The 23,206-nt window shown below is 43.8% G+C and overlaps 1 protein-coding gene and 1 long non-coding RNA gene across 3 annotated transcripts in view; one reads left to right on the top strand and one right to left on the bottom strand.

Annotated features, from left to right (window-relative positions):
• pard6a (par-6 family cell polarity regulator alpha) overlaps window positions 1–23,034 on the top strand; it is a 60,924-nt gene extending 37,890 nt beyond the window's left edge. For both annotated transcript variants that reach the window (XM_086208292.1, XM_086208291.1), the window contains exons 3-6: window positions 15,676–15,965; window positions 19,512–19,637; window positions 20,251–20,450; window positions 21,536–23,034. In XM_086208292.1, the coding sequence (XP_086064418.1) occupies window positions 15,676–15,965; window positions 19,512–19,637; window positions 20,251–20,450; window positions 21,536–21,854 (935 nt within the window). In that variant the 3' untranslated portion in view covers window positions 21,855–23,034. The remainder of the gene's footprint in view (window positions 1–15,675; window positions 15,966–19,511; window positions 19,638–20,250; window positions 20,451–21,535) is intronic.
• LOC147258416 (uncharacterized) lies at window positions 1,801–6,073 on the bottom strand. The gene is made up of 3 exons (XR_015116948.1): window positions 6,024–6,073; window positions 5,871–5,959; window positions 1,801–3,703 (listed from the first exon to the last, which is right to left on the bottom strand). It is a non-coding gene; the product is annotated as an uncharacterized LOC147258416 (long non-coding RNA).
• Window positions 23,035–23,206: the final 172 nt, after the last annotated feature.

Raw genomic sequence — 23,206 nt, forward strand, 5'->3', positions numbered from 1 at the left:
AAGCGATCAACTTTAGCATAAATATAATTTCACTTAAGTGTTAGCAAGTGCAATACAAACACAATTCTGATGTTGATGGTGGCACAGTATTGAGATTACTAATATGAATAAATAAATACTAGTACTAAAACTGATGCTAAGGGTGGGAGCTTGAACCTCTTCAGGTCTATAGCCTCCTCCAGCAGCAGCATCAATCAGGGATCTGGGAAGTGGGGAAGCACAAAGGCTACAGAGAAATCAAGTTACTAAGTATGAGTATAGGACAGAGAGGAGGACAGAGAATCCCAGTGGAATATGGGAGATCCCCAGCAGTGTAAGCCTATAGTAACTTATCTAAGGTATCACTATATATCATACTTAAGCCAGCCCAAATCCTTAGCATTATCAGAAAGGAATGTCTTAAATTTACTCTAAAACCTGGATATACTGTGTGTGTGTCCGGACAGAAACTGAGGAACCGGCTCACTGGAGAGGAGCGTGATAATTGAAGACTCTCATTGTACTTTTAGAGACTCTTGGAACCACAAGTGAGCGGCATGGCTCAGGGGTAGAGTGGCTGTCTAGCAACCGAAGGGTTGCTGGTTCGATCCTCACTTCCTCCGGTAACCATGTCAAAGTGTCCGTGAGCAAGATACTGAACCCATAATTGCTCCTGGTGAGTAGGTTGGCGCCTTGCATGGCAGCCTCCACCATCAGTGTGTGAGTGTGTGTGTTCATGGGTGAATGAGACAGACACTGTAAAGGTAAGGTAGGTAGAAAAAGCGCTATATAAAATTGAGTCCATTTACCATTTGCTAGGGCTGGGCAATTTCAGGAAAACATGCGATGTGCGATTACACTGTTCAATATTGCGATGACGATATGACCTATGATAAATATAGATATAGATATAGATATAGATATAGATAGATAGATAGATAGATAGATAGATAGATAGATAAATAAATATATGATATACTGTATATATATATAGAGAGAGAGAGAGAGAGAGAGAGAGAGAGAGATATATAGATGTATCAGTCATCGTCATCTACCGCTTACTCCTTACTAGTAAGGGTCACGGGGGGCTGGAGCCTATCCCAGCATCTACGGGCGAGAGGCGGGGTACATCCTGGACAGGTCGCCAGTCCATCGCAGGGCCAACATATATAGACAGACAGCCATTCACTCTCACATTCATACCTATGGTCAATTTAGAGTATTCAATTAGCCTAGTCCCCTTTTGCATGTCTTTGGACTGTGGGAGGGAGCCAGAGAGAACATGCAAACTCCACACAGAAAAACCCTGTGCTTAAGCCAGGGCTCAAACCCAGAACCTTCTTGCTAGGAGGCGACAGTGCTAACCACTGGAACACCGTGCCGCCAGATTGTTGTACCATTATTTTTTTAAAACTCCACTGCAACTGTAGTGCAACACAACTTCAAAGATAAAGACGGAACCTTCTTGCTGTGAGGTGACAGTGCTAACTACTGCACAACCAGGCCGGCTGGCAGGCAGGTGATGATATTATTATAATTAAAAAAAGAGCTTGATTACCAGTTGGTCTGACATAATCATCTGCTAGACTGAAGCTCATAAGTTTAGGGGTGAGTATTAACAAGTGTTCTTTTCACGTATATGAGCAAGATGTGTAACATACTGTAAATGACACAGAAGAGTACCACAACTATCCTCTACTCCTGTGGCCAAGAGGATGATCAAATTTACAATATGCAACATGTTTACAACAAGACTAGATGATGATTGATGGATAGCTCACATTCGCATTCATTCATGCTTTTGTTTTGAAATCAGTATTAGTCCACATAAATGAAAAATGGGCATGCTTTCTGTGGTTTAACTATCATCTGACAAAAATTGACAAAAACACAAAGAACAATGATAGCACCCATGCAGTAGTGATAAATTGGTATGCATGGAGGCAAGGCAAGGCAAGGCAATTTTATTTGTACAGCCCGTTTTCACAAACAGTTTGTCTCAAAGGGCTTTACATAGCATCATAACGACATCCTCTGCCCTTACTGTGTGTTCACACGAAATGCGAATTCGCGCAGTTTCCATACAAAGTCGATGCAAACACGCAAATTTTCAGTCGGGCAGCGTGAATGAGGCGAATGACGCCACACGAACTTTCGCCATTCGTGCAATTTCAAAAATATTCAACTTTGGCGAAAAATTTGCATTACAACAGCCAATCACCTTTGAGGTTGTCCCGACATCATGGCTGACCATGCCACAAGATGGAGGACAAGTTGATTGTGGCTGTGTGTGGGAACTCAGTGCTATATGACACTACGTGTCAACATTACAAGAACTGGTTGAAAAAGTTGGTGTCCATTCATGAAATTATGTCACCGATCCTAGCTAGCAGGTCATCAAACTGGCCAGTCGTCATCTGAAAATACCGCTGGAAGTGGCAGCTATACAGACGCAGCCCCTGGAGGAGCTCGGTTAGCTGTGCTCGCCTCTAGATGGTGTTGTTAACCCAGATATGACGGCGTGTAGTTTTCTGATGTATTTCGGCTTTTTGTCATTCGGGCGCAACTAGCAGCCTGCACAACTTAACATAAACAATCACGTCATGTACTTATACACAATTAACTCCTGATATAGTGGTGCCATATGAACAGAACATGATCAACAGCTCATCATCTAACAATTCCCCCTTTTGATCTCCTTTAGGAGATCACTCTATTTAGTACTGCTGAAAGTCAGTTTCCTCTTCAGGAACTTCTGACTCGTCAATTAACAGAGGCATCATCTGTTGTCTAGGGTATTGTCCCAGATCTTGTTTTTCGATGATAGCAGTTATCAGCCTAACTGACAGGGCTGTAATACACGGTATGCAACAACATCCACAAGTAACAATGATTCCCGCAAATGTGGCCATGGACAGTGCTAACTACTGCACAACCAGGTCAAACTGGAATGAGGTGGTAGTCCCACGAATGTATTTTAGTTCAACTCCCCCGTATTTTCTCAGACACTTGTCAGATGGGGTCATGGGTGGTTCTCCCCGTTTTACCATTAGCTTCCCCTTTCTCTCAGGCAGTTTTATGAGAATAACAATTAGTGCAGCGATAATGACACTTAGGAATCCTAATCCAACCAACACCCTGCGGTTCTCCCACATCCCCATTTCACTTCTTTATTTCACGAGAATAAATGAATGCAAAACAAACTTTAATACACTCGATTCAGCTTTAAGCAGTTAAAACACAGTGCTGCCTGCATGGGCTAACTTGAGCATTGTGGCAAGATAAGTAAAACATATGACCAGCCAGAGGATGATGAGCAGAATCAATTGTCCATCATTCATGTTGTCAGCCGTTCTGGGTGGTATCTTCTTTCTTCAGTCACAGGGGTTGACTGCCCTGTGACCTTGCCACTGACCGGGGATTATTTTGCCCCTTTGTTGAGGTCAGGGTTTGATTCTGACTCAGCCGAGTCAGTGCACCATCTTTGAAGGTCTGCGTGGATTTCCTGGACCGATCTGCCTGGTTCCTCTGCTGCTGCGCACTGGCTTCAATGGTACCACGTGTCTCCTTTCCCTCTGAGCCACACTGCATGGGACGTCCTTTAAGTCACCTGGAATAGACCGGTCCACCTGGGTTCAGACCACTTCCGCTTGATGACCTTCAGCAGGACCTAGTCAGCAGTGGGGAGGATGCCCTCGACCTTCGCCTGTCTTTTGTCCTGGACCTGTTTGGAGAAATCTGAAATGAGAGCTTGGAATTCAGAAAAATATGCTTTGTGCCCTCTTTCGAATTCCAGCTCCACTGGTGGCAGGCCTGCTCCTGGTCCTGGGAAGTGCCTTCCTGTGGAGAGTTCAAATGGGGTGAAACCTGTTCCCTGATTAACAGAGCATCGAACTATCATTAGAGCCAACGGTAGAGCATCCAACCAATTTAAATTTGAATGTGCACAGATTTTAGCCAATCTTTGTTTGATGGTTTGGTTCATTCTTTCCACCTTACCTTGTGATTAAGGGTGATACACTGTGCCAAACGAGTGCTTCAACCCCAACATTGCCTCCACCTGTTGTAGATTTTGGTTTTTGAAATGTGTCCCATTATCTGATCTAATTTTCTGTGGGAACCCGTGCCGAGGAATGTATTGATTAATCAAAAACTTCACCACGACTTGCTATCCTCCTTCTTTGTTGGCCACGCCTCTGGCCATCCTGAAAACACATTCACACACATCAACACATGCCTGTACCCTCTGACCGTCGTCCCCATGTCCGTGTCATCTATCACAATCTCCCTGCCTGGCCTGGTCTCCAGCGGAAACATACCTGTCTCGGGTTTAATGGTTGGCTTAGAGTTGTACAGGAACATATGGAACAGCTTTTAACCCAATTTTTTATCATGTCTGATAAAAACGGATGCCACCATTCTTTCAGATTTTGACTCATCTGAGCCACTCCCACATGACCGATTCCATGTGCTTCTTCCAGTGCCCGCTCTCTGATTCCAGGGGGCAGTATTAGCCGTCCATCAGGCCCTCACCAGACCCCCTCAGTTTCAAGTCCTCCTCTCTGTTTCCATGTTGTCTTTTCCTGTGGTGAGGCCCCCTTTTGACATCAGCGTGACCTGTGAAGACATTTGCAGTTCTTCTTCCATACTCACCATTTGTAGTTGGGGCAGATAACCTGTCGCTCTTTTTGCTGCCGCATCTGCTTCTCGGTTCCCTGTTGCTACTTATGTAGTGGTGGTGTCATGACCTTTGCACTTTATGATAGCCACCTCCTGGGGAAGCTGCAGAGCTTCTGCTAATTCTCTCATTTCCCGCTCGTGTTTAATGGGTTTGTTACCTGCCGTGACACATCCTGCTCTGATCGATTGTCCCAGTTCCACATGTGCTGCTCCGGTGGCATAGGCAGAGTCTGTATAGATGTTTATTCGTTTTCCTTCTCCTCGTTTGAGAGCTGCAATGAGAGCCATTACCTCTGCTTTTTGTGCCGATTGCTGTCTCTATTGTCACCCAGTTGGGTCCTTTCTTCTTCACCACCGTGTATCCTGCTTTCAGTCCACATTTTCATCTTTGTAGCAACATCCGTCTGTGAACATTTCTTCAGCATCTGTTAATGGTTGAGCTTTCAGATCTGGTCGTACCTTTTCATCCTTTTGTGCTTCGTGTTCACACTCATGCAGTGGTCCGGTTCTCATCCAATCCGCCATGTTTATTCCTTCATGTGTGAATGTGATGTTTGGTGCCTCCAGTATTTTACTGAGTCTCTGTTGCCTTAGTGATGTCAGGATGAATGTCTGGGAGTTGACGTATGCTATAATGCCATGTGACGTGAGTACCCTTAGGGGGTGTCCCATCACTATGTGTGCTGTGTTTTGAATCAGTTTTGCTACCCCTGCTGCGTGTTGTGTGCATTTTGGGTGTCGTTTTTCCATCGAGTCTGGCATTATACTGATGTACATGAGTATGCTCCTTTCTCCCCCTTTTTTCTGAAACAGAACACCGTTAACCACTCCTTCTGCTTCAGAAACGTCGAGGAAAAATGGGAGACTGGTAGTCAGGTCGGGCCAGGTCTGCGGCCTGTGCTAGTTTCTGTTTGAGTTGTATGAAGACTGACTCGGTGTCTTTGGTCCAATTTAGTTTAGCATTGAGGCTACGCATGCCATGCTCTTTAATCAAGTTACGGAGAGCCTGTGTCGTGCCCGTATAATCAGGAATGTAATTGCGACTGTACCCAGTCAGACCGAGAAACGACAACATTTCCTTACCGTCATGGGCTTTGGGTGATGCAGAATGGTAGATCTATGCGCAGGCTACATGCCAGCTCCTTTTTGCAAGAGTACTCTGCCCAAAAAGGTAACTTGCGTCTGACCGCTTGGAGTTTGTTTTTACTGACCTTAAAACCGTGTCCAGCCAATCGGATGAGGACAGCCTTTGTTGTGGCCAGGCACGCTGCTGGTGTCGGTGCTGCAGTGAGAAGATCATCTACATATTGGATTAGAGTGGTGTCTGGAGGAAGCGGACAACCATCCAGGGCTTGTTTTAGTACCTGATTGAATAGTCCTGGTGATAGAGCAAATCCTTGTGGTACCCTGGTGTATCGCCACTGTTGTCCTCTGTAGGTAAAGGAGAAAATGTCTCTGAATTCATCTGCGAGTGGAAAGCAGAAAAAAGCGTTAGCCAAATCAATGCATGTGAACCATGGTTGGTGCGGTCCCAAATTAGTGAGTGCCACATAGGGGTTGGGCACAGGAATGGTGGCTGTGGTTAGAATTTCATTTATTGCTCTTAGATCATATGCCATGCGATATTTACCTATCTCTTGTTTTTCTACTGGGAGTATGGGCGTGTTCCATGCGGAGGTGGATGGTTCTAATACCCCGGATTTGATGAGACCTGCAATAGTGTCAGCTATACCTGCTTCTGCTTCTGGTTTGTGGGGATATTGTCTGATCCATAAGGGAGTGGTGTCTACCACTGAAAATGTAACAGGTTGACAATCAGTGAGCCTGACATCTGTGGGCCCTTGGGACCACAATTCCTCAGGGAGGGTAGATAGCATCTCTTCCACTGAGGGGTGGTCCATCTTTTCCCTACCGTGGTTTCTGGGAACGTGATCATGTTGTAGTGCAACTGTGTCTGTTACTTTTAGGTTAATGCAGTAGGTTTTGCAGGTGGGTGTGAACGAGACAGCAGGTATCTGAGTAGTTATCCAATCGGTGGCTGCTGTAGCTTTTTTGACCATCAGGCCAAGATCTTTAGCTTGATCGTTAGGATGTAATGCGAGGGAAACGTGTGGAATTGCTTCGTCCTGTATACGATACCATACCATCTGTTCTTTGGAGAGGATTGTGGCCGTGGCTACACCCTCTGGATCAGCATAAAAATTTTGTGAAGTGATTTGCCATTGTTTGTTTGTGCTTCGAATTCTTCCTGATACCACTCATTGCTCATTCGGTCGTAGAAGAGGGTAACATGAGGTGAGTCGGGCGGAGGGACGTAGGGCTCGAATAGGGAGATCCAGGGTTTCCACTGCAGGTCGGCAGACAGGAGGCTATTACAAAGGGGGGTTTCAGGCTTTAACATACCCCAATAGATGTCCACCAGCTCGTACTCCAGTGGCTTAAGAAGGTACTGCCCTGCTCCGTGGGTATTAGTATTACATTGGAGGCATGTTCCATCTGGTAGAGTCACAGTGTGTCCAGCCGGACTGCACAGGATGGAGGCTCCTCGTTTGATGAGAAGATCTCGCCCCAACAGGTTAACAGGTACACCCGGAGAGACAACAAATGGATGCAAAAGAGTCTGTTTACCTAATTGGGTTTTCAGTGGTATTGTGATCGGCAGTTTCTGTTCAACCCCAGAGAAGCCCACGACGTTCACCATTCTCGAGGAGATAGTCTCTTGTGGTGGCTCAGAGTTTAGAGTTGAGAGTGTGGCTCCCGTGTCAACCAAAAATGACAGGTTGTCATCCAACACCCTTAGAGACAACATAGGATCTGCCTTACCTATGTCATCTGGGTTTCTCTGTGGGGTGTGTCACTGTTGTTGATAGGTGCTGGGCTCCTTCCACTCATCCCCTCCTATCAGGGGATATTGTCCATCCTGGACCGGTGCTGCCTGAGGATCAAGGGTCCTCATTCCTCTGGGTGGTCCGCCACTACCTCCATGCCCACGGGGTGCAGGTCCCTGCATGTGACATTCTCTTACCCTGTGTCCAAGTTGTCCACACATGTAGCACTCACCTCCCGCCTGCTGTCCCCGAGGCAGTCTCCCACGGCCTCCTCCACCTCTCGCCCAGCCCCTTCCACCTCAAGCTCCTCCCCTGTATCCTCCCCATGAGTTCTGAGCTCGCCATTGGGCAGCTGGTCCCCTTGGTGGACCATGCGGTCTCGGTTGGGGGGCCCACAGGGGTACTGGGAACGGATCTGGGTTCTCTAGTCCGGGGGGGCAGCCAGGACACAGTTCCCCAGCCATTTTCTGCAAACTGCTAGACATCATTTGTTTATGCATCATAGTTTCTTTTTTCTTTTTGTCATTTACCTTTTGTCTCGCCTCTCCCAGCTGCAGCTTCAGTAATTGTGTTTGAAGATCTCTTACTGTATTTTCTTCTTTGTTCGCCTCATCTTTGGCTCTCTACAGGTGGTGCACAAGATGCTTTTCCCATATGTTAGAATCCCTTCCTGGTAAGTCAGGGTTACTCATCATGCTTTCTCTTACCGATTCAGGCACTCCATCCAACACAGCTTTGCGAAACCATTCCTGTTGAACCCCAGTTTTCCCAGGGTGGCACCCGGTGTGTCTGGTCCATTCATCTTTAGACTGAGTTATGTATTCTCGAGGATGCTGGGACGAGGTCCAGGTTAGTTTAGGAATGACGGCCGTGTTAGGGAGTTTGCTCCTTATAGCTTGCCCTAAGGGGTCTATTACTATTGTTAGTGGCACGTCATCAGGGTCTTCATTAGTGTCAGCGTCTAGTTCAATGTCTTTCAAGTCATGTCGGGACATGCAGTGGGATGCTACAGCTCTGAAATCACTGAGTGCTAGTTTCTGTCCGGCGGTTAACATATCTGATTTTGTCAACCACAGTCTGCCTCCCTCTGCTAGTGGAGGCATTTTATCAATGATTGATTGCACATCACCTAACGCAAGAGGTTTGTATTTTTCACCTCTGCCCTCTCCCATTTGCAGCAAGGGGTATTGTGTTGGCGCTTGTTTGTGGCTGTGCAGTGTCATGTTAGATGTACTACGTGGTGGCAGTGTTTTGGATTTCGTGATAGCGTGTCCTGATACCTCACTCCTGAGATCTATCTCGTCGAGTGTGATGAGGTCCTTCTTCTCCTCACCGTTTTCCTCCTTCTCCCAATAGCCTGAGAGTGAGCTCATTACTTCAACTCGTTTTCCTTTTTTGGGGCATTTTGCCATCGCCTCATGGGTCCATAAGGATGGCGTTCGTGGGTCATTAATCTTCTCCCGCCGCACTCGGTCATCGAACGCCTCACTCACCTCTTCTTCGTCTGCGAACAGAAGTCCATATTCTGCATGACCAGAATTTGTGCCTCGAGAACTTACACTTCTGGCGTCCTCTTCTCCCTTTTCAGCCAGGGTTGGTCGGGTTTGGAGCGCGGTACTTGCTGCCCTAGGTGCGGTCGGGGCAGTGGATATTTTCTCGGTCTCCACGATGAACCTGCCGGAGGTGACCTGTAGCGCAGGATCGAGTCCTGCTGGTGGAGCGGTTGGTTGACACCCACCTTTTTGATATGGTGGTGGGGCCTGCTGGTGCTCCGGGTCATCCTTGGTGGGGAGGGTTTCTCGATTTGCATGTTCCACTCCCTGACAAAACACAGCCAGACCATACCACCCCCTTCTCTCTTCTTTCCTCCACTTCTTCCTTTCCAATAGCCCTGCCTGGTCACCCTTCTTTTTAGCCTCATCTCTCTTTTCCCTGTTCTCTCTCCTTCTCCCACAACAACTTACCAAGTGCCATCCGGTCCTCTTTCCCTGCTCTGTTTTCTTTTAACACTTCCTCTGTCCTTCTCTTTGCCTCACTTCTTGCCTTTTCTTTGTCTTTATCTGAACCCACGTTCCCAATTACAACCAAAATATTTTTCATTTGCTGCCCCAGTGGCCTCCATTGAGTCCTTGGGCCCCAAATATCAACAATCTCTCTATCAACTTCTCCGTCCATCTGTCCCTGCCTAACAGTGAGATGTGCCAGCCAGTTTGTATGGAGTTCACCCACACAAATCTCTCTTTCCCTCGGAGAGACTTAAAACTTTCCTGGTCCACTGTGACCACACAATATAAAATATGCAATAGAATTCGGGGGTCCTGAATTCCCCGGGACTTTAACCCAGCACCTTATAGGACTTTGACCCAAGGCCCTATTCCCTCGTCAGAGAATAGTTGGGTTGCCAAACCAAGGACAATATCAACTCTTATTCACTCTTTTCATTCTTCACCATAGACTCCATAATTTGGAACTTAACACTAGGACACTGTTAACTCTTAATTTGGGAAAATTCTCAAATGTGCAGAATTTGTTCTAACAGGTTTCTGCTTACCTTTTTCTGTTGGTTGACCAGAGTTTGTGGGGTCCTTTGTGCTCAGTCAAAACAGCCCAATTAAGACTTCACTCTCATCCCGGACGAGCCCCAAAATTGTTGAAGTGCGCCGACTTCACCAGGTCCGTTGATGAGAAGAGATCAACCGGAGTCGTCTGCTTTAGACAAATCAACACTTTATTTCACACAACAAAGCAGACACAGATATATCTGGAGACCCCACTACATGCACCTTGAGAGTGCAGCAGAGAGTCTGAATAAGATAGTAACAGACAGTGAATATATGCTTGAAGCCACACCTTTTTTGTATATGTAATTTTACACTCATGCATATCACACTTCTTGATGAGTACTCCAGCCTCCTGCACAGTCAGGTCGTCTTGTCCTGTTGTTTTTGTCATTCAGCCTTGACAGTTCGGGCGTAACTAGCAGCCTGCACAACTTAACATAAACAATCACGTCATGTACTTATACACAATCAACTCCTGATATGGCGGTGTCATATGAACAGAAAATGATCAACAGCTCATCATCTCACAACGGGCAAGTGAGCGAATTCGCATATTTGTGCGAATGACACAAATGGACACTAAAATGATCCAGTGGTTTAATTTGCGCAAATAACGTGACGTGAAATTCGCATTTGCGTTTGTTGTGAAAACAACTTGCACGTATGGCGAAATTTCGTGTCGCACATTTTCCTCATGCGCCGCCCGACTGAAAAATCGCCTCCTTCACATGTTTGCATAGAGTTTGAATGGAAACTGTTCGCGCGAATGCGCAAATTCGCGTTCAGTGTGAACACACAGTCAGAAACCTCAGGGTGAGCAACAGAGGAGGGATCCCTCCCCCAGGACGGATAGATATGCAATAGATGTTGTTACAGACAAGAAAATAGTTTATAATAGAAAATGTTGGAAACATGGAAATGTTGAATAAAGCTGAAGGTTTGGTCCATGGGACTTTGTACTGTAGACAAACCTTTGATTCAGTGTGTGATGGAGGCTGGGTGTGAGTGAGAAGATGGTTGTTCAAAGTTATATGCTCATAACATATTTTGTTACAATTTTCACACCATTTTTATTTTGTCCGTTAAACAATATTTCTTTTTCAGTCTTGTGTTTTAACCCAAAAATATTCTGTTGTGTCGTGAACACACTCTTCATGCCTTGTTTTTTAATGTGTTGGTATGATGGATGGCCACCCAGTCCAGTTAGGTCCTGAGTGGTCATCCAGCTGAGAAGCTAGTCAATAAATTAGGCAGTTATTTATTATTATTTATATTTCCTAGTATCTGATGGCAAAGAATGATCCTTCAAACCAATAAACCACTTCTCAACAGTCAATAGACAGAGCTCAGGGTGTTTATGCTGGTGTTCCCTCATGTTGTTGAGCTAATGAAACAGAGATACTATTCCATCTTACTGACTGAGCAAATGGGTTTTCAGTGCCTCAATAGGCAACAGAATATGGCCAAACCTATGTACACTAAACGTCTCCTCATAAAGCCTTACAAGAACCATTTTTGCTCGCTGTCCCTTGATAACCACCAACATAATGTTCACATTACCATTACCACTGAAATAGCTTCATCAAGGATGAATTCACCTCTAAACACATGGTCACTCCGAAGGCCTTTGGTATACCCATGAGGAGGAATGGTGGTAATTGGATTTTTTTTTCTAAACATACAGTATCACAGATTTTAAAAAGTCCACATAGTGCAGAAACTAGGCAATGTGCTTGTCAGATATAGCCTAAACCTTATAGTCATCATTGCCTCATATTTTATTAATTATTATCATTAATATTTATATTGATATTCATAGTAATGAGAAATTTACTTAACCTTTTGTGGAGTACCCTGTGCAGTGGTTAGCACTGTACCTCACAGCAAGAAGGTTCTGGTTTCAAGCCCCGGCTCGATCAAGGGATCTTTCTGTGTGGAGTCTGCATGTTCTCTCTGTGCCTGTGTGGTTCTCTCTGGGTACTCCGGCTTCCACAGTCTAAAGACATGCAAGAGGGGACGAGGCTGATTGGATACTCTAAATTGACCGTAGGTGTGGCAGTGAGTGTGAATGGTTGTCTATATGTGCTGGCCCTGTGATGGACTGGCGATCCGTCCAGGGTGGACCCAGCCTCTCGCCCTGATCACGTTCACACTAGAAAATTGCACCGTGTAACACAGACACAAAACAAATGCCCAGGTACGTGCACGCACACAGACACACACACACACACACTTCACTGATAACATATGTGTGGGATATAAATTACAACCTGCAGTAGAAAAGAGGCTTTTGTGCTGGTTTAATTAACTGTAGTGTAGTGTGTATTTTTTATTGTCATTACTACATGTTTTCAATCAATGTGTGTATCACATCAATGCAATGATTATATAATCATACCCATTCTGTAAAACTTGACTTTAAAAGTTTGTGAACCACTGGCCTACATCAGTTATACCATTTCATTTCTAAATACCCTCAAGCTTGTCCTGGATATGTTTTTACTAGCTTTAAAACTTACAGTTAGCCACTAACCCCCTTTAATTTAAGCAAGTGGTGACAACTAGATATCCAGGTGTGTGACCGGCAATGGCTTTACCTATCCATTTGTTGTTTTGATGAAAAACCTCAGCATAAACCCTGCAATCTCCAAAGTCTCTGTTTATTTATTTTCTGTACAAATCCAGCACTGTAGCTGCACCTGTACTTTGCAGCCCCCATTTGGATTGTCTGGTATCCCCAGCACTTGCAATACTTCTGTTACCAAAGAACACAAGTTCTTTCACATTTTCAAGGTTTTGGCATTGTCGTCATACTGACAAATATCCCTCTTCTTACTATGATTGTTGATATCTGTTGGACAGTGTAGAGGTGGTCTCCTGTCAAAGACCTAATACACACCCTGATATACACGCATGCACACACACACACATAAAAACAGCCACACATGCAAATACATACATGCACATAAATATGCATGCGTATGTGCCTGCATGTGTCTAACAGAGGCAGGAATGCTGTACGAGGAATGCAGAAGGTTAGATATCTGTCTCCAACTGCTCTGTTGGAGACAAACACCTGGCCTGCTTCCTTTACTTTGTTTTTTGTCCTCCTTTGTTAGTATTTGTAGGGGAATGAAACTGAATTATTAATGTTTGTGTGATTGTTTGACAAACTCTTATGTCCCATTTGCTGTGACAGTAAACAACACACCAAACAGTGCACAGACAGTTAATAATAATAGTCGTAATAATAGATAATCATACTTCTGTACTCAGTGTTTTCTTTTTTTTTCTTCAACTTGTAAACAAAAGCTGGAATGAAGTCTGATTAAGCAACTGTTCACTATGACTCAAATTTTTAACTTTTTAACTGCTAAAATTACCTGGTTACACAGTTAACTGGTAACGTGTGTGTGTGTGTGTGTGTGTGTGTGTGTGTGTGTGTGTGTGTGTGTGTGTGTGTGTGTGTGTGTGTGTGTGTGTGTATGCTTGTACTTGCTACATATGAAGAACTAGAATATGCATTTAACCAACAGAGTGAGGACATTTTTGGAAAGTGAGGACATTTCAGCCGGTCCTCACATCTTCAAAGGGCCGTTTGAAGGTCAAGACTTGGTTTTATGAAAGTCCTCACAAAGATATATGTACAAGGATGTGTGTGTGTGTGTGTGTGTGTGTGTGTGTGTGTGTGTGTGTGTGTGTGTGTGTGTGTGTGTGTGTGTGTGTGTGTGTGTGTGTGTACAAATAAGAGAGAAGAGAATCAACTGGTGCAGGACTAGGTAGAGATTAAATCCCCCTCAGAGTCTCAAACATCAAACCTCAATCCTAAAAGCAATTTGCTCAACAGAATTTACTTACGCAGTCAGGCAAGTGAGTCTTGTCTCAGTCTCATCTAGATAATACAGTGACAGTAGATTCAAGCCATACTTACATCTATGTGGTACTCTGAGTTTCTTTTTTTAGCAGGGCTACAGGATTTTTAAAATAAATATCCATTCATCCATTTTCTTCCGCTTATCCTGTCAAGGGCCATGGGGGGCCTGGAGCCTATCCCAGCAGCTTTTGGGCGTGGGAGTACACCCTGGACATGTCGCCAATCCATCACAGGACAACGCATATAGACAGACAACCATTCACACTCATAGCCACGCCTACAGTCAAGTCAAGTCAATTTAGAGTATTCGACCACCATTTGCAAGTCTTTGGACTGTTGGAGGAAGCCAGAGTACCTAGAGAGAACCCACATAGGCACAGGGAGAACATGCAAACACAGAGAGACCGGGGCTTGAACCTGGAAACCTTCTTGCTGTGAGGCGACAGTGCTAACCACTGCACCACCGTGCCGCCTGAAAATAAATATGTAATAACAATTATGTTTACTGATATTAAAATATAAGATTTGTTACATTAATTTTCTCATTTTCATTGAAAATTAGAGTGATAATGGTGTGATTTTTGTGAGGATTGTTTTGTGATGATATGTACACAGGACATCTCTGCAGCACCACATTTGATTTAAAATGGTAATTGTAAATATTGGGCCTTCCTGTGATTTGAAAATTGCTGTAGGCCATGTGTGATACTTTAATCCAGACATATCAGGCATATCTTTTGTGCATTAATTTACTGAGTGAATCTACTCTAGATAGGATTTCACTCTCCAATTTCCCGACTAGCTGAATACATTTGGAAATGATACCAGATTAACCTTGTGAATTAGAACACATATCATTAGTGTGAAGTCATTCTTAAAATCAATAAAGGAAAGATATGAGTGGTTTTAACAAACGTTCAACAAATGATACCAAATATGTTTGTCTTAATGCCACTTCAGAGAAACAAGCTGTAGAAAAATGAAATAAAAAAAGAAGGAAAGTATTCAGATGTTTGTATATGTCACCATGAGGACAAACTTTTCAGTGAGAATTAGTGACGGGATCACAAGTTGGTCCCCACAACTTAATAAATTTCAAAAGGTCTTCATAAATACTTGTATCCAGCGTGTGACCTGGCAGCTTCACTGCTGTGATAGGAGACAGAAGTAGTGCTACCACCACACTCTTATTATTCCTGCACAATGTGATACCGATTACTGAATGATGGATGGGTAGGGCTGTTTGTCAGGAATATATACCCTCAATATTATGTTCTAATCTAGTTCAAAATATACCCAATTACTCCATTAAGAAAAATTTTGTATGGAATCTGTAGGGATATTTTTGCTATATATATCTGTAAAGATTAGTAAATTGCCCTGTTAGAGAAGTATTTTTTACACATAGCATTACTCTAAGCAAGGGCTAGGCATGTTATCAAGTGTTATTTTCTGTTATAAATACAGTGGCTTTCAGCCATTATGTAGATGATTGATAAATCTAGCTCTCCCCTTTGTTAAACAGTGATGAACCCTTGCTTCTGCCTGCACTTTACGATAAACTACATGTTTGTTTATATATCATTTATTTATTAATTTGTGTATTTTGAAATATTTTTTTCATTTGTTTATCAAATGAACTTGATTTTATGTTCAAGGGAATATTCATTGAGCATCATCATCATCATCATTTCTCTCTCTCTCTCTCTCTCTCTCTTTCTCTTTGTTTCTCTATCTCTCTGCCTTCTATTAGAGGATGAGCCTGTGGTGTTTGCCTCCAACTCCCTCCAGAGGCGTAAGAAAGGGCTGGGTCTAACTGGGCTGCGAACAACTGGCTCTAGCTCCACCCACTCAAAGAACAAACATGGCCTCATGATTGGCCTCCCACAGAACTTCAGGCAAATCTCCTCTATCATCGATGTGGACATCTTACCTGAGACACATCGGCGTGTCCGGCTTAACAAGCATGGTACCCATAAACCCCTGGGTTTCTACATCCGAGATGGCGTTAGTGTGCGAGTGACATCACAGGGTGTAGAGAAGGTGAGGTGTCACGTTGTGGACAGCATTGCCCCTTACAAGATGATATTTGCTTTAAATGAATTGTCATTATTGATCGTTAATTTTTATTAATGGTCTGAATTTGTTGTTATTGATCATTAGTTTTTCTTTATGAATCATAGTGATATGTGATCGAGTTTAGAAATTTCCATGAAAATTATTGGGAATGTTTTTACCTTGTCATATACAGACATGTCTATGAACACAAATCTTCATCCATCCATTTTCTACCATTATCTTGTTAAGGATAATCCTAGCTGCCTTCGGTCGAGAGGCTGGGTACACCTTGGACAGATTGCCAGTCCATCACAGGGCCAATAGACAAACATGCACTCTCACAGCCATGCCTATAGATGACTTAGAGTATCCCATGAACCTAGTCCCTTCTTGCATTTCTTTGGACTGTGGGAGGAAGCCAGAGTACCCGGAGAGAACCCACGCAAGCACAGGGAGAACATGCTTGCGTGAATGGTTATCTGTCTATATGTGTTGGCTCTGTGATGGACTGGCGACCTGTCCAGGGTGTACCCCGCCTCTTGCCTGAAGCCTGCTGGGATAGGCTCCAGGCCCCCCCACCCCCCCACCCTTAACAGGACAAGCGGTAGACAATGGATGGATTGATGGACAACTGTAGTGCAATACAACTTCAAAGATGAAGACAAAATAAAAATTGAACTAAGGAATGATAAAGATACTTTAAAAAGATTGTCTTTGTGGACTTCATTGCATTGTTCCAAAGCAGTTTCCGGTGTTTGCAGCCACATTTCCTTGTCTTGTTGAACTCTGCATCTTCCTTGGTGTTTTTAAACCTCCAAAGATTCATGCCAGCTCTGTAACCCTTGCACTCGGTACATGTCGCCATCTACTGGTGGGACTTTCTTGTGAAAGATATGGCTAAATGGCAATTTTTAGTGTTACACTGCTGGAAATACCTGCTTCTTTGTTAAAATAATCAATTGCTAGTGGCAACACAGTGCTGTTCAAAAGCAACAAGGAAGATTTTTGGGAAACAGAACAGTCACTGAAGGTTACATTATGGGTATTTGGCAGATGTATGTGTTCAACTCTGGTGCAACATAATTCCCATTGTTAGTAATTGAATTCTATCCTTTAAGAAGAGGCTAAAGAATGTTTTTTCTTGTGTGTGTTGATTACTATGGCACCAACTATGTGCAAATCATTGTCAAATCACAGACCTATGCCCATGAATCCATTTCATCAGTATTTGTAGTTGGGGCCTTTATACCATGGATTTGATCTATAAGCTCACTTTCAGCAAGTGTCACACTACATACAGTATAATCTAGAGATGTTGACACAACACCCCTCCAGTGGGTATCATGAAAATCTAATGATTTGTAAAGCAGTTAGTTCTAGCTTCACATTTATGTATCAATGGTTTGACTTTGAGTGGTGGCCATGTTAAATTTTGCCCTGATATTAGTGAGCATGCACATAAAGTAAAATGTCAAAGGGATGAGGCTTCATATGCGGTGCTCTGTTAATCAGACCCAATCCAAAATATCATGGGCTCTTCCTGGACTGATGCTACACCCTTCCAACAGGAATCATGAAATTTGGATGATGTGCTAAGCAGGGGAATGATGCTTAAGCAATTAGATATCACCTCTTGATTATGTAGCGCCATTCAGTTAAGTCAGCACTCCTCCAAGTTTCCTTCTCCCTGCAATAACGGACACTGTCTCTGCCTGCTGGCGACAGATGCAAAGATGATTACAATGTAACCCCTTTCTCAACAATTACAAGCTGTTATTACATTTTGAGTTTACATTAGGTCCATAGTGTACCACATTACTACTTATGCACAAATCCATTAATAAATTGTGCACTGATGAGTTTAATAGATTATGAGCTGATTATTACATTATGGGCATTTATTTCATTTGTTATCAGCTTAATGAACCGCTATTACATTATTAGTTGCTGCACAGACTGTTTGATATTCTTGATATTTTAAAAGTTTCTTTGCTGACTGTCAGATTAAATCTGGTTTTTAATTTATTTAATTCCAGAAAGACAAAAAAAAAATGTTTTTTTTAATATGTTTAGTTCGGCATTGCTCTTTGACCTAATTCTGTCAGTTTAAGTCACTGACTATCAATCAGAGCTGAACTTTCCATGGAGCTTTCCACCCTTTCGCAGCCCTGCTACTAAACTCTGAGAACTCCTATTAATGTTGAGGAGTGAATCATGTGGATGGCGTCCACACCCCTGCCTTTGTTCGTTTGTTTTGAGTGGTCATTCAGATGAGTTGAACGTGGTCCTCATCTTACTGATAATACATTCCTGAAAGATCTCTCAGTTTAAGAAAATGTTTGGAGAAAAAACTTGAGGTTTTCCCTCACTAACACCATCTAGTAACTAATTTGTTTTGAGAAAAGCAGACTGGATTGGGAACATGTTATCTTTGTAAGCAATGTGTTTTATCAAATTTAATAGTCCATTGAACAAATGGACAGACACTTTGCAGCTCAGCACAAATAAGAAGGATTCAGAGTAAACAGTGCACATCATTCAGAGTCGATTATAAAGACTTTAAAAGTATTTAATAGAATATAAAAGGGGTTAGGGTTCGTAGTTGGGATAACTAACATGGGTGGAAAGGAAGCCTTGTATGGGGTTTTTCTCAGATTTGATTTTCTTATTTCATGATTTAATTTTGACTTGATGTCTCAAAAGAATCAATCTTAAACAAGAAAACTGTTATAACATTTAGTCTATTTTAAGGGAACCGAATTCAGTTCTCTGGAAGAAAAGGGAGCAACTTAAGGGCGACACGGTGGTGCAGTGGTTAGCGCTGCCGTCTCGAGTCCGGGCTCAGGCACAGGATCTTTCTGTGTGGAGTTTGCATGTTCTACCCGTACCTGCGTGGGTTCTCTCCAGGTACTCTGGCTTCTTCCCACTGTCCAAAGACATGCAGTTGGGGACTAGGCTGATTGGATACTCTAAATTGACCATAGTTATGAGTGCTAGTGTGAATGGTTATTTGTCTATATGTGTTGGCCCTGCAATGGACTGGCGACCTGTCCAGGATGTACCCCGCCTCTCACCCGTAGCCGCTGGGATAGGCTCCAGCCCCCCGTGACCCTTAACAGGAATAAGCAGAAGAAAATGGATGGATGGATGGATGGATGGATGGATGGATGGATGGATGGATGGATGGATGGATGGATGGATGGGAGCAACTTAAAAGGGACCACAGCAAAGAGGCTGCACACCATGAGGGTATATATGGATCACACAGGTCAAGCATACCACAACGTGGACTTGAAGCGAACCAAACTGTGGTGGGGGGGTATGTATGTTGATAGAAATACTAGGAAATATTTAAAAAGTATAACAATGAAGTATGAGGTAAAACATAAAAACAGCACAATCTGCTGCACATGGGAAACCCGCTACAGTGGAAGACAAGCCTGACGAGGAAAGTTAATTTTTTCTGCTGCTTATGTCCTGCTGCAGAGAAATTGAACCATAGATGTGATTTTGTCTTCTCCTCATCTGTAGGTTCCAGGGGTGTTTATATCTCGTCTGGTACGTGGTGGGCTTGCAGAGAGCACTGGGCTGCTGGGGGTTAATGATGAGATCCTGGAGGTTAATGGCATTGATGTAACTGGCAAATCTTTGGATCAGGTAAGTACACTTCCCAGAATTAATCATTTTAGGCCCTTTTCCTGGCAGACATTTGACTTGTAAAGTAAGGAAAAGCTCAGGTGTAAAATGGCTCAAGTCCATTTATGTCCCAGTAACCATATCAGTGAGAGAGCAGAGCCCTGACTCTGGTCCACCTGAAATGAATGCAGTTAACCTCCTCCACTCACAGCATATTTTCAAGAAAAAAATGCCTAAAAAGACATACCCATAGTAAATGTGAAAGGTTATATGCATGTTCTTAGTGTCCTTGGACATCTAGGGACTTCAGAGAATGTGTTCCAAGTGTCAGAAGTGTTGTATCTGTCATTAAGCCTGAGTAAATTGGAATAAACCAGAGGAAAAATTACGTTTTTTTTTACTCTCGCCAAAATATTTTATTTTTTGACAGAGGAAAACACTATGCCAGCAACGATTTCATGCACCCAGATACCACTGATTAGCTTCATCCACTCCTTGACCCCAAATTGTCTTTGTTGACAGAATTCATTGATCTGTAAATTCACAAAACTTGAGGTGGACAATAAGGTGCAATCTAGGAAAGATGTATGAGGGTCTCTCTTTGGGTCTGTGTGTGTGTACCATCTCCCCTCAGGTGACAGACATGATGGTGGCTAACAGCCATAACCTCATAGTGACAGTGAAACCAGCGAACCAGAGGAACAACGTGGTACATCGTGGGAGTAAATCCTCAGTGGGAAACGCTGGCTCTGTGGGTTCAGCTGGATCAACAGGTTCTGCTCTGTCCCATGACTCACCAAGTCCTGCTTCCCAGAGCAACCCCATCACTACAAGGTTTGACGTGCAGAAGCCATATATGCAGTTTGTTCACCAAACCAGGAATGAAGATGTTTGGAATGTTCATAGTAAATATCCATGTCAAGTGCTTAGTCTTTTGACCCAGCAATGCCTAACTGTAGCCTAACTCCTGGGACACACAGGAGGCAGAAGTGCCACAAAACGTCATTTCCCTTGTGAGCAGGCGCCTGGCTGTTCATACCATGCGCATTTCTCCACGCTGGTCAGCTAGTGTTTTTGCTCCTCATCCATCCATCCATTATCTACCGCTTATCCTGTGAAGGATCGTGGGGAGGCTGAAACCATCCCAGCAGCCTTCGCATGACAGGTGGGGTACACCCTAAACAGGTTGCTAGTCAATCACAGGGCCAACACATATAGACAGACGACCATTCACACTCACAACCCCACCTACGGTCAATTTAGAGTATCCAATTAGCCTCGTCCCCTCTTGCATGTCTTTGGACTATGGGAGGAACCAGGAGTCCCCGGAGAGAACCCACGCAGGTACAGGGAGAACATGCAGACTCCACACAGAGAGACCCCGTGCTTGAGTCGGGGCTCGAACCTGTAACCTTTTTGCTGTGAGGCGACAGTACTAACCACTGCATCACTGCGCCGACCTCGATTCTGCTGCTCTCCACCCTTTATTATCTCGTAAAGAGCTGTTTTATTTAGAAATTTGCTTTATTGTGATAGTTGACCGGATGCTCTGTGCCGTTCCTGTGTCCGACTTCCTGCCGAGCTTGACAGATACGCTCGCAGCTCACAGAAAAAGATAGACTAGACGCCGAAACGATGGCTACAGAGTGCGAGCCGGTGTGAATGGACTGATCTGTTAACATGAGTGCCAAAGCAAACTTGCTCCATGCTGGGCTTATTCACAGCGCTTCCGCCTCCAGTCTGTCCCAGGGGTTACACAGGTGCTAGTGGGTGTTGGTATGAATGAGTATTATTCAATAGTTGGACAGGACACTAGCCTACATCCTTGCCAACACATTAACCTACTTACACAGCGGTATGTTATATGATAATGACAATGTTTTCTTCATAACTCACCATGTTATTTGTTGTTACCACAGTAACAGCATTGCCGAGGGGGACAGCGATGATGAAGATGATGATGGAGATATCATCCTGGAGAATGACTGCCTTACACCCTATGAACCTCACCGAGTAACCAACAGCAACAGCATTAATCTGGACAGAGACTCACCTAACAAGAGACTGCATAACACCTCTGTGGTTAGGACCTTCCCACAGAGTGTTTCATTGCCTAGTGGCGTAGCAGCTTCCCTTGACAGATCCCTGACCATGTCCAGTCACAATGGAAACCCAGCTCACATGGCCAGTAGTAGTCAAGAGAACATGAGAGAGGATGGCACCATAATAACACTTTAACCATGACCACTAAAACAGCAACATGTTATAACATATTATGGTAAGCAAACTCAAGTCGAGGGATTTTCAGGCAGTGGACTTGCTGAGTCTCTGTTCTGGTTATCCTGGGTACGTTAACAACAAAGTGGCTGCAACAGACCACCATCCTCTACAGTGCCCTCAGTGCCAACGTTTAAACTCATATCTGTACAATATGGTCACAGTGACATCTAGAGTGGAATCTTCTGGTCTTGGATCTTTGTCTTGGCCCAGAGGGACATATTTATATGTTTGTGCTGATCACTGTGGATTCACAAAGAGCAACTCAGCTGCTGTGGACTGTGGTCGGAACACTTGACTCAGAAATACACAGACACTTGACAAAGGTTAATGTTTGTGCAACAACCGCTGCAGGCAGTGCTTATAAAGCTTGACGTATCCCTGATTGAATAGACTGTGTGTAGGTGAGAGTGTCAAATCTTAACAAATCTAAACACATACTCCGACCAGCCAGTGTGTGTTTGAGGTGACAGAAAAATACAAATGAAGTTTGAGAAAAACAGAGTATCCATAATATCAGCCGGAGGGCCCACAGCTCTGTAAAGACAAGAAGGTAATAACTTCTAAAAAAAAAAAAATGTTTTCTAAATGTCATTTGGACAAGGTAAGTTTGACCTGAGACTGTCACTTAAAAAAAAAATCTGATTTGAACAAAGCTGGAGACCCATACTTCTACACAAATGGGAGTCAGACAGTGATGGCCAATGACAGGCAGCTATCTGTAGTGAGAGCCAGTTTTTGTGGCATATAAAGTTACCTATACTTGAGAGGGTGCAAGAAGCAGAAGGCACATTACATACTAACAAGAGTGACTTCAGTGATGGTGACTAACCAAGTTCCTGTTGTGGTTTGGGGATGTTATCAAGGGTGCAGAAGAGCATCTACAGGCTCCATCACTAATTCTTGACATCTTGCCAGAGATGGCTTTCACAAGCTTCTGGCAAGGGACAAGCTAAGTGTGAGTGCTCTGAATAACATGCAGTGAAACAAGGCTGTACACTCAGTATTGCTCCACTCCTCTGTAAAGTATGTGCTACCCCAGTTTCATGGTAAGCTAAAGTTAGCTTAGTGAACTTGTGAGATTTATTTTTGTCAAGAATAAACTCTTGGACCACTGACTTTAATAAAGTTGATAAATGCATTTTCCATCCATCCATTTTCTACCACTTATCCTGTAAAGGGTCGTGGGGGGGCTGGAGCCTATCACAGCAGCCTTCGAGTGAGAGGCGGGGTACACCCTGGATGGGTTCGCCAGTCTATCGCAGGGCCAACACGTGTAGACAGACAACCATTCACTCTCATAGCCACGCCCA

The sequence above is a fragment of the Aulostomus chinensis genome, chromosome 7 (genome assembly GCF_037954235.1).
Source record: "Aulostomus chinensis isolate RoL2024-O1b breed Wild chromosome 7, RoL_Achi_v1.0, whole genome shotgun sequence".
NCBI classification, from domain to species: Eukaryota; Metazoa; Chordata; class Actinopteri; order Syngnathiformes; family Aulostomidae; genus Aulostomus; species Aulostomus chinensis.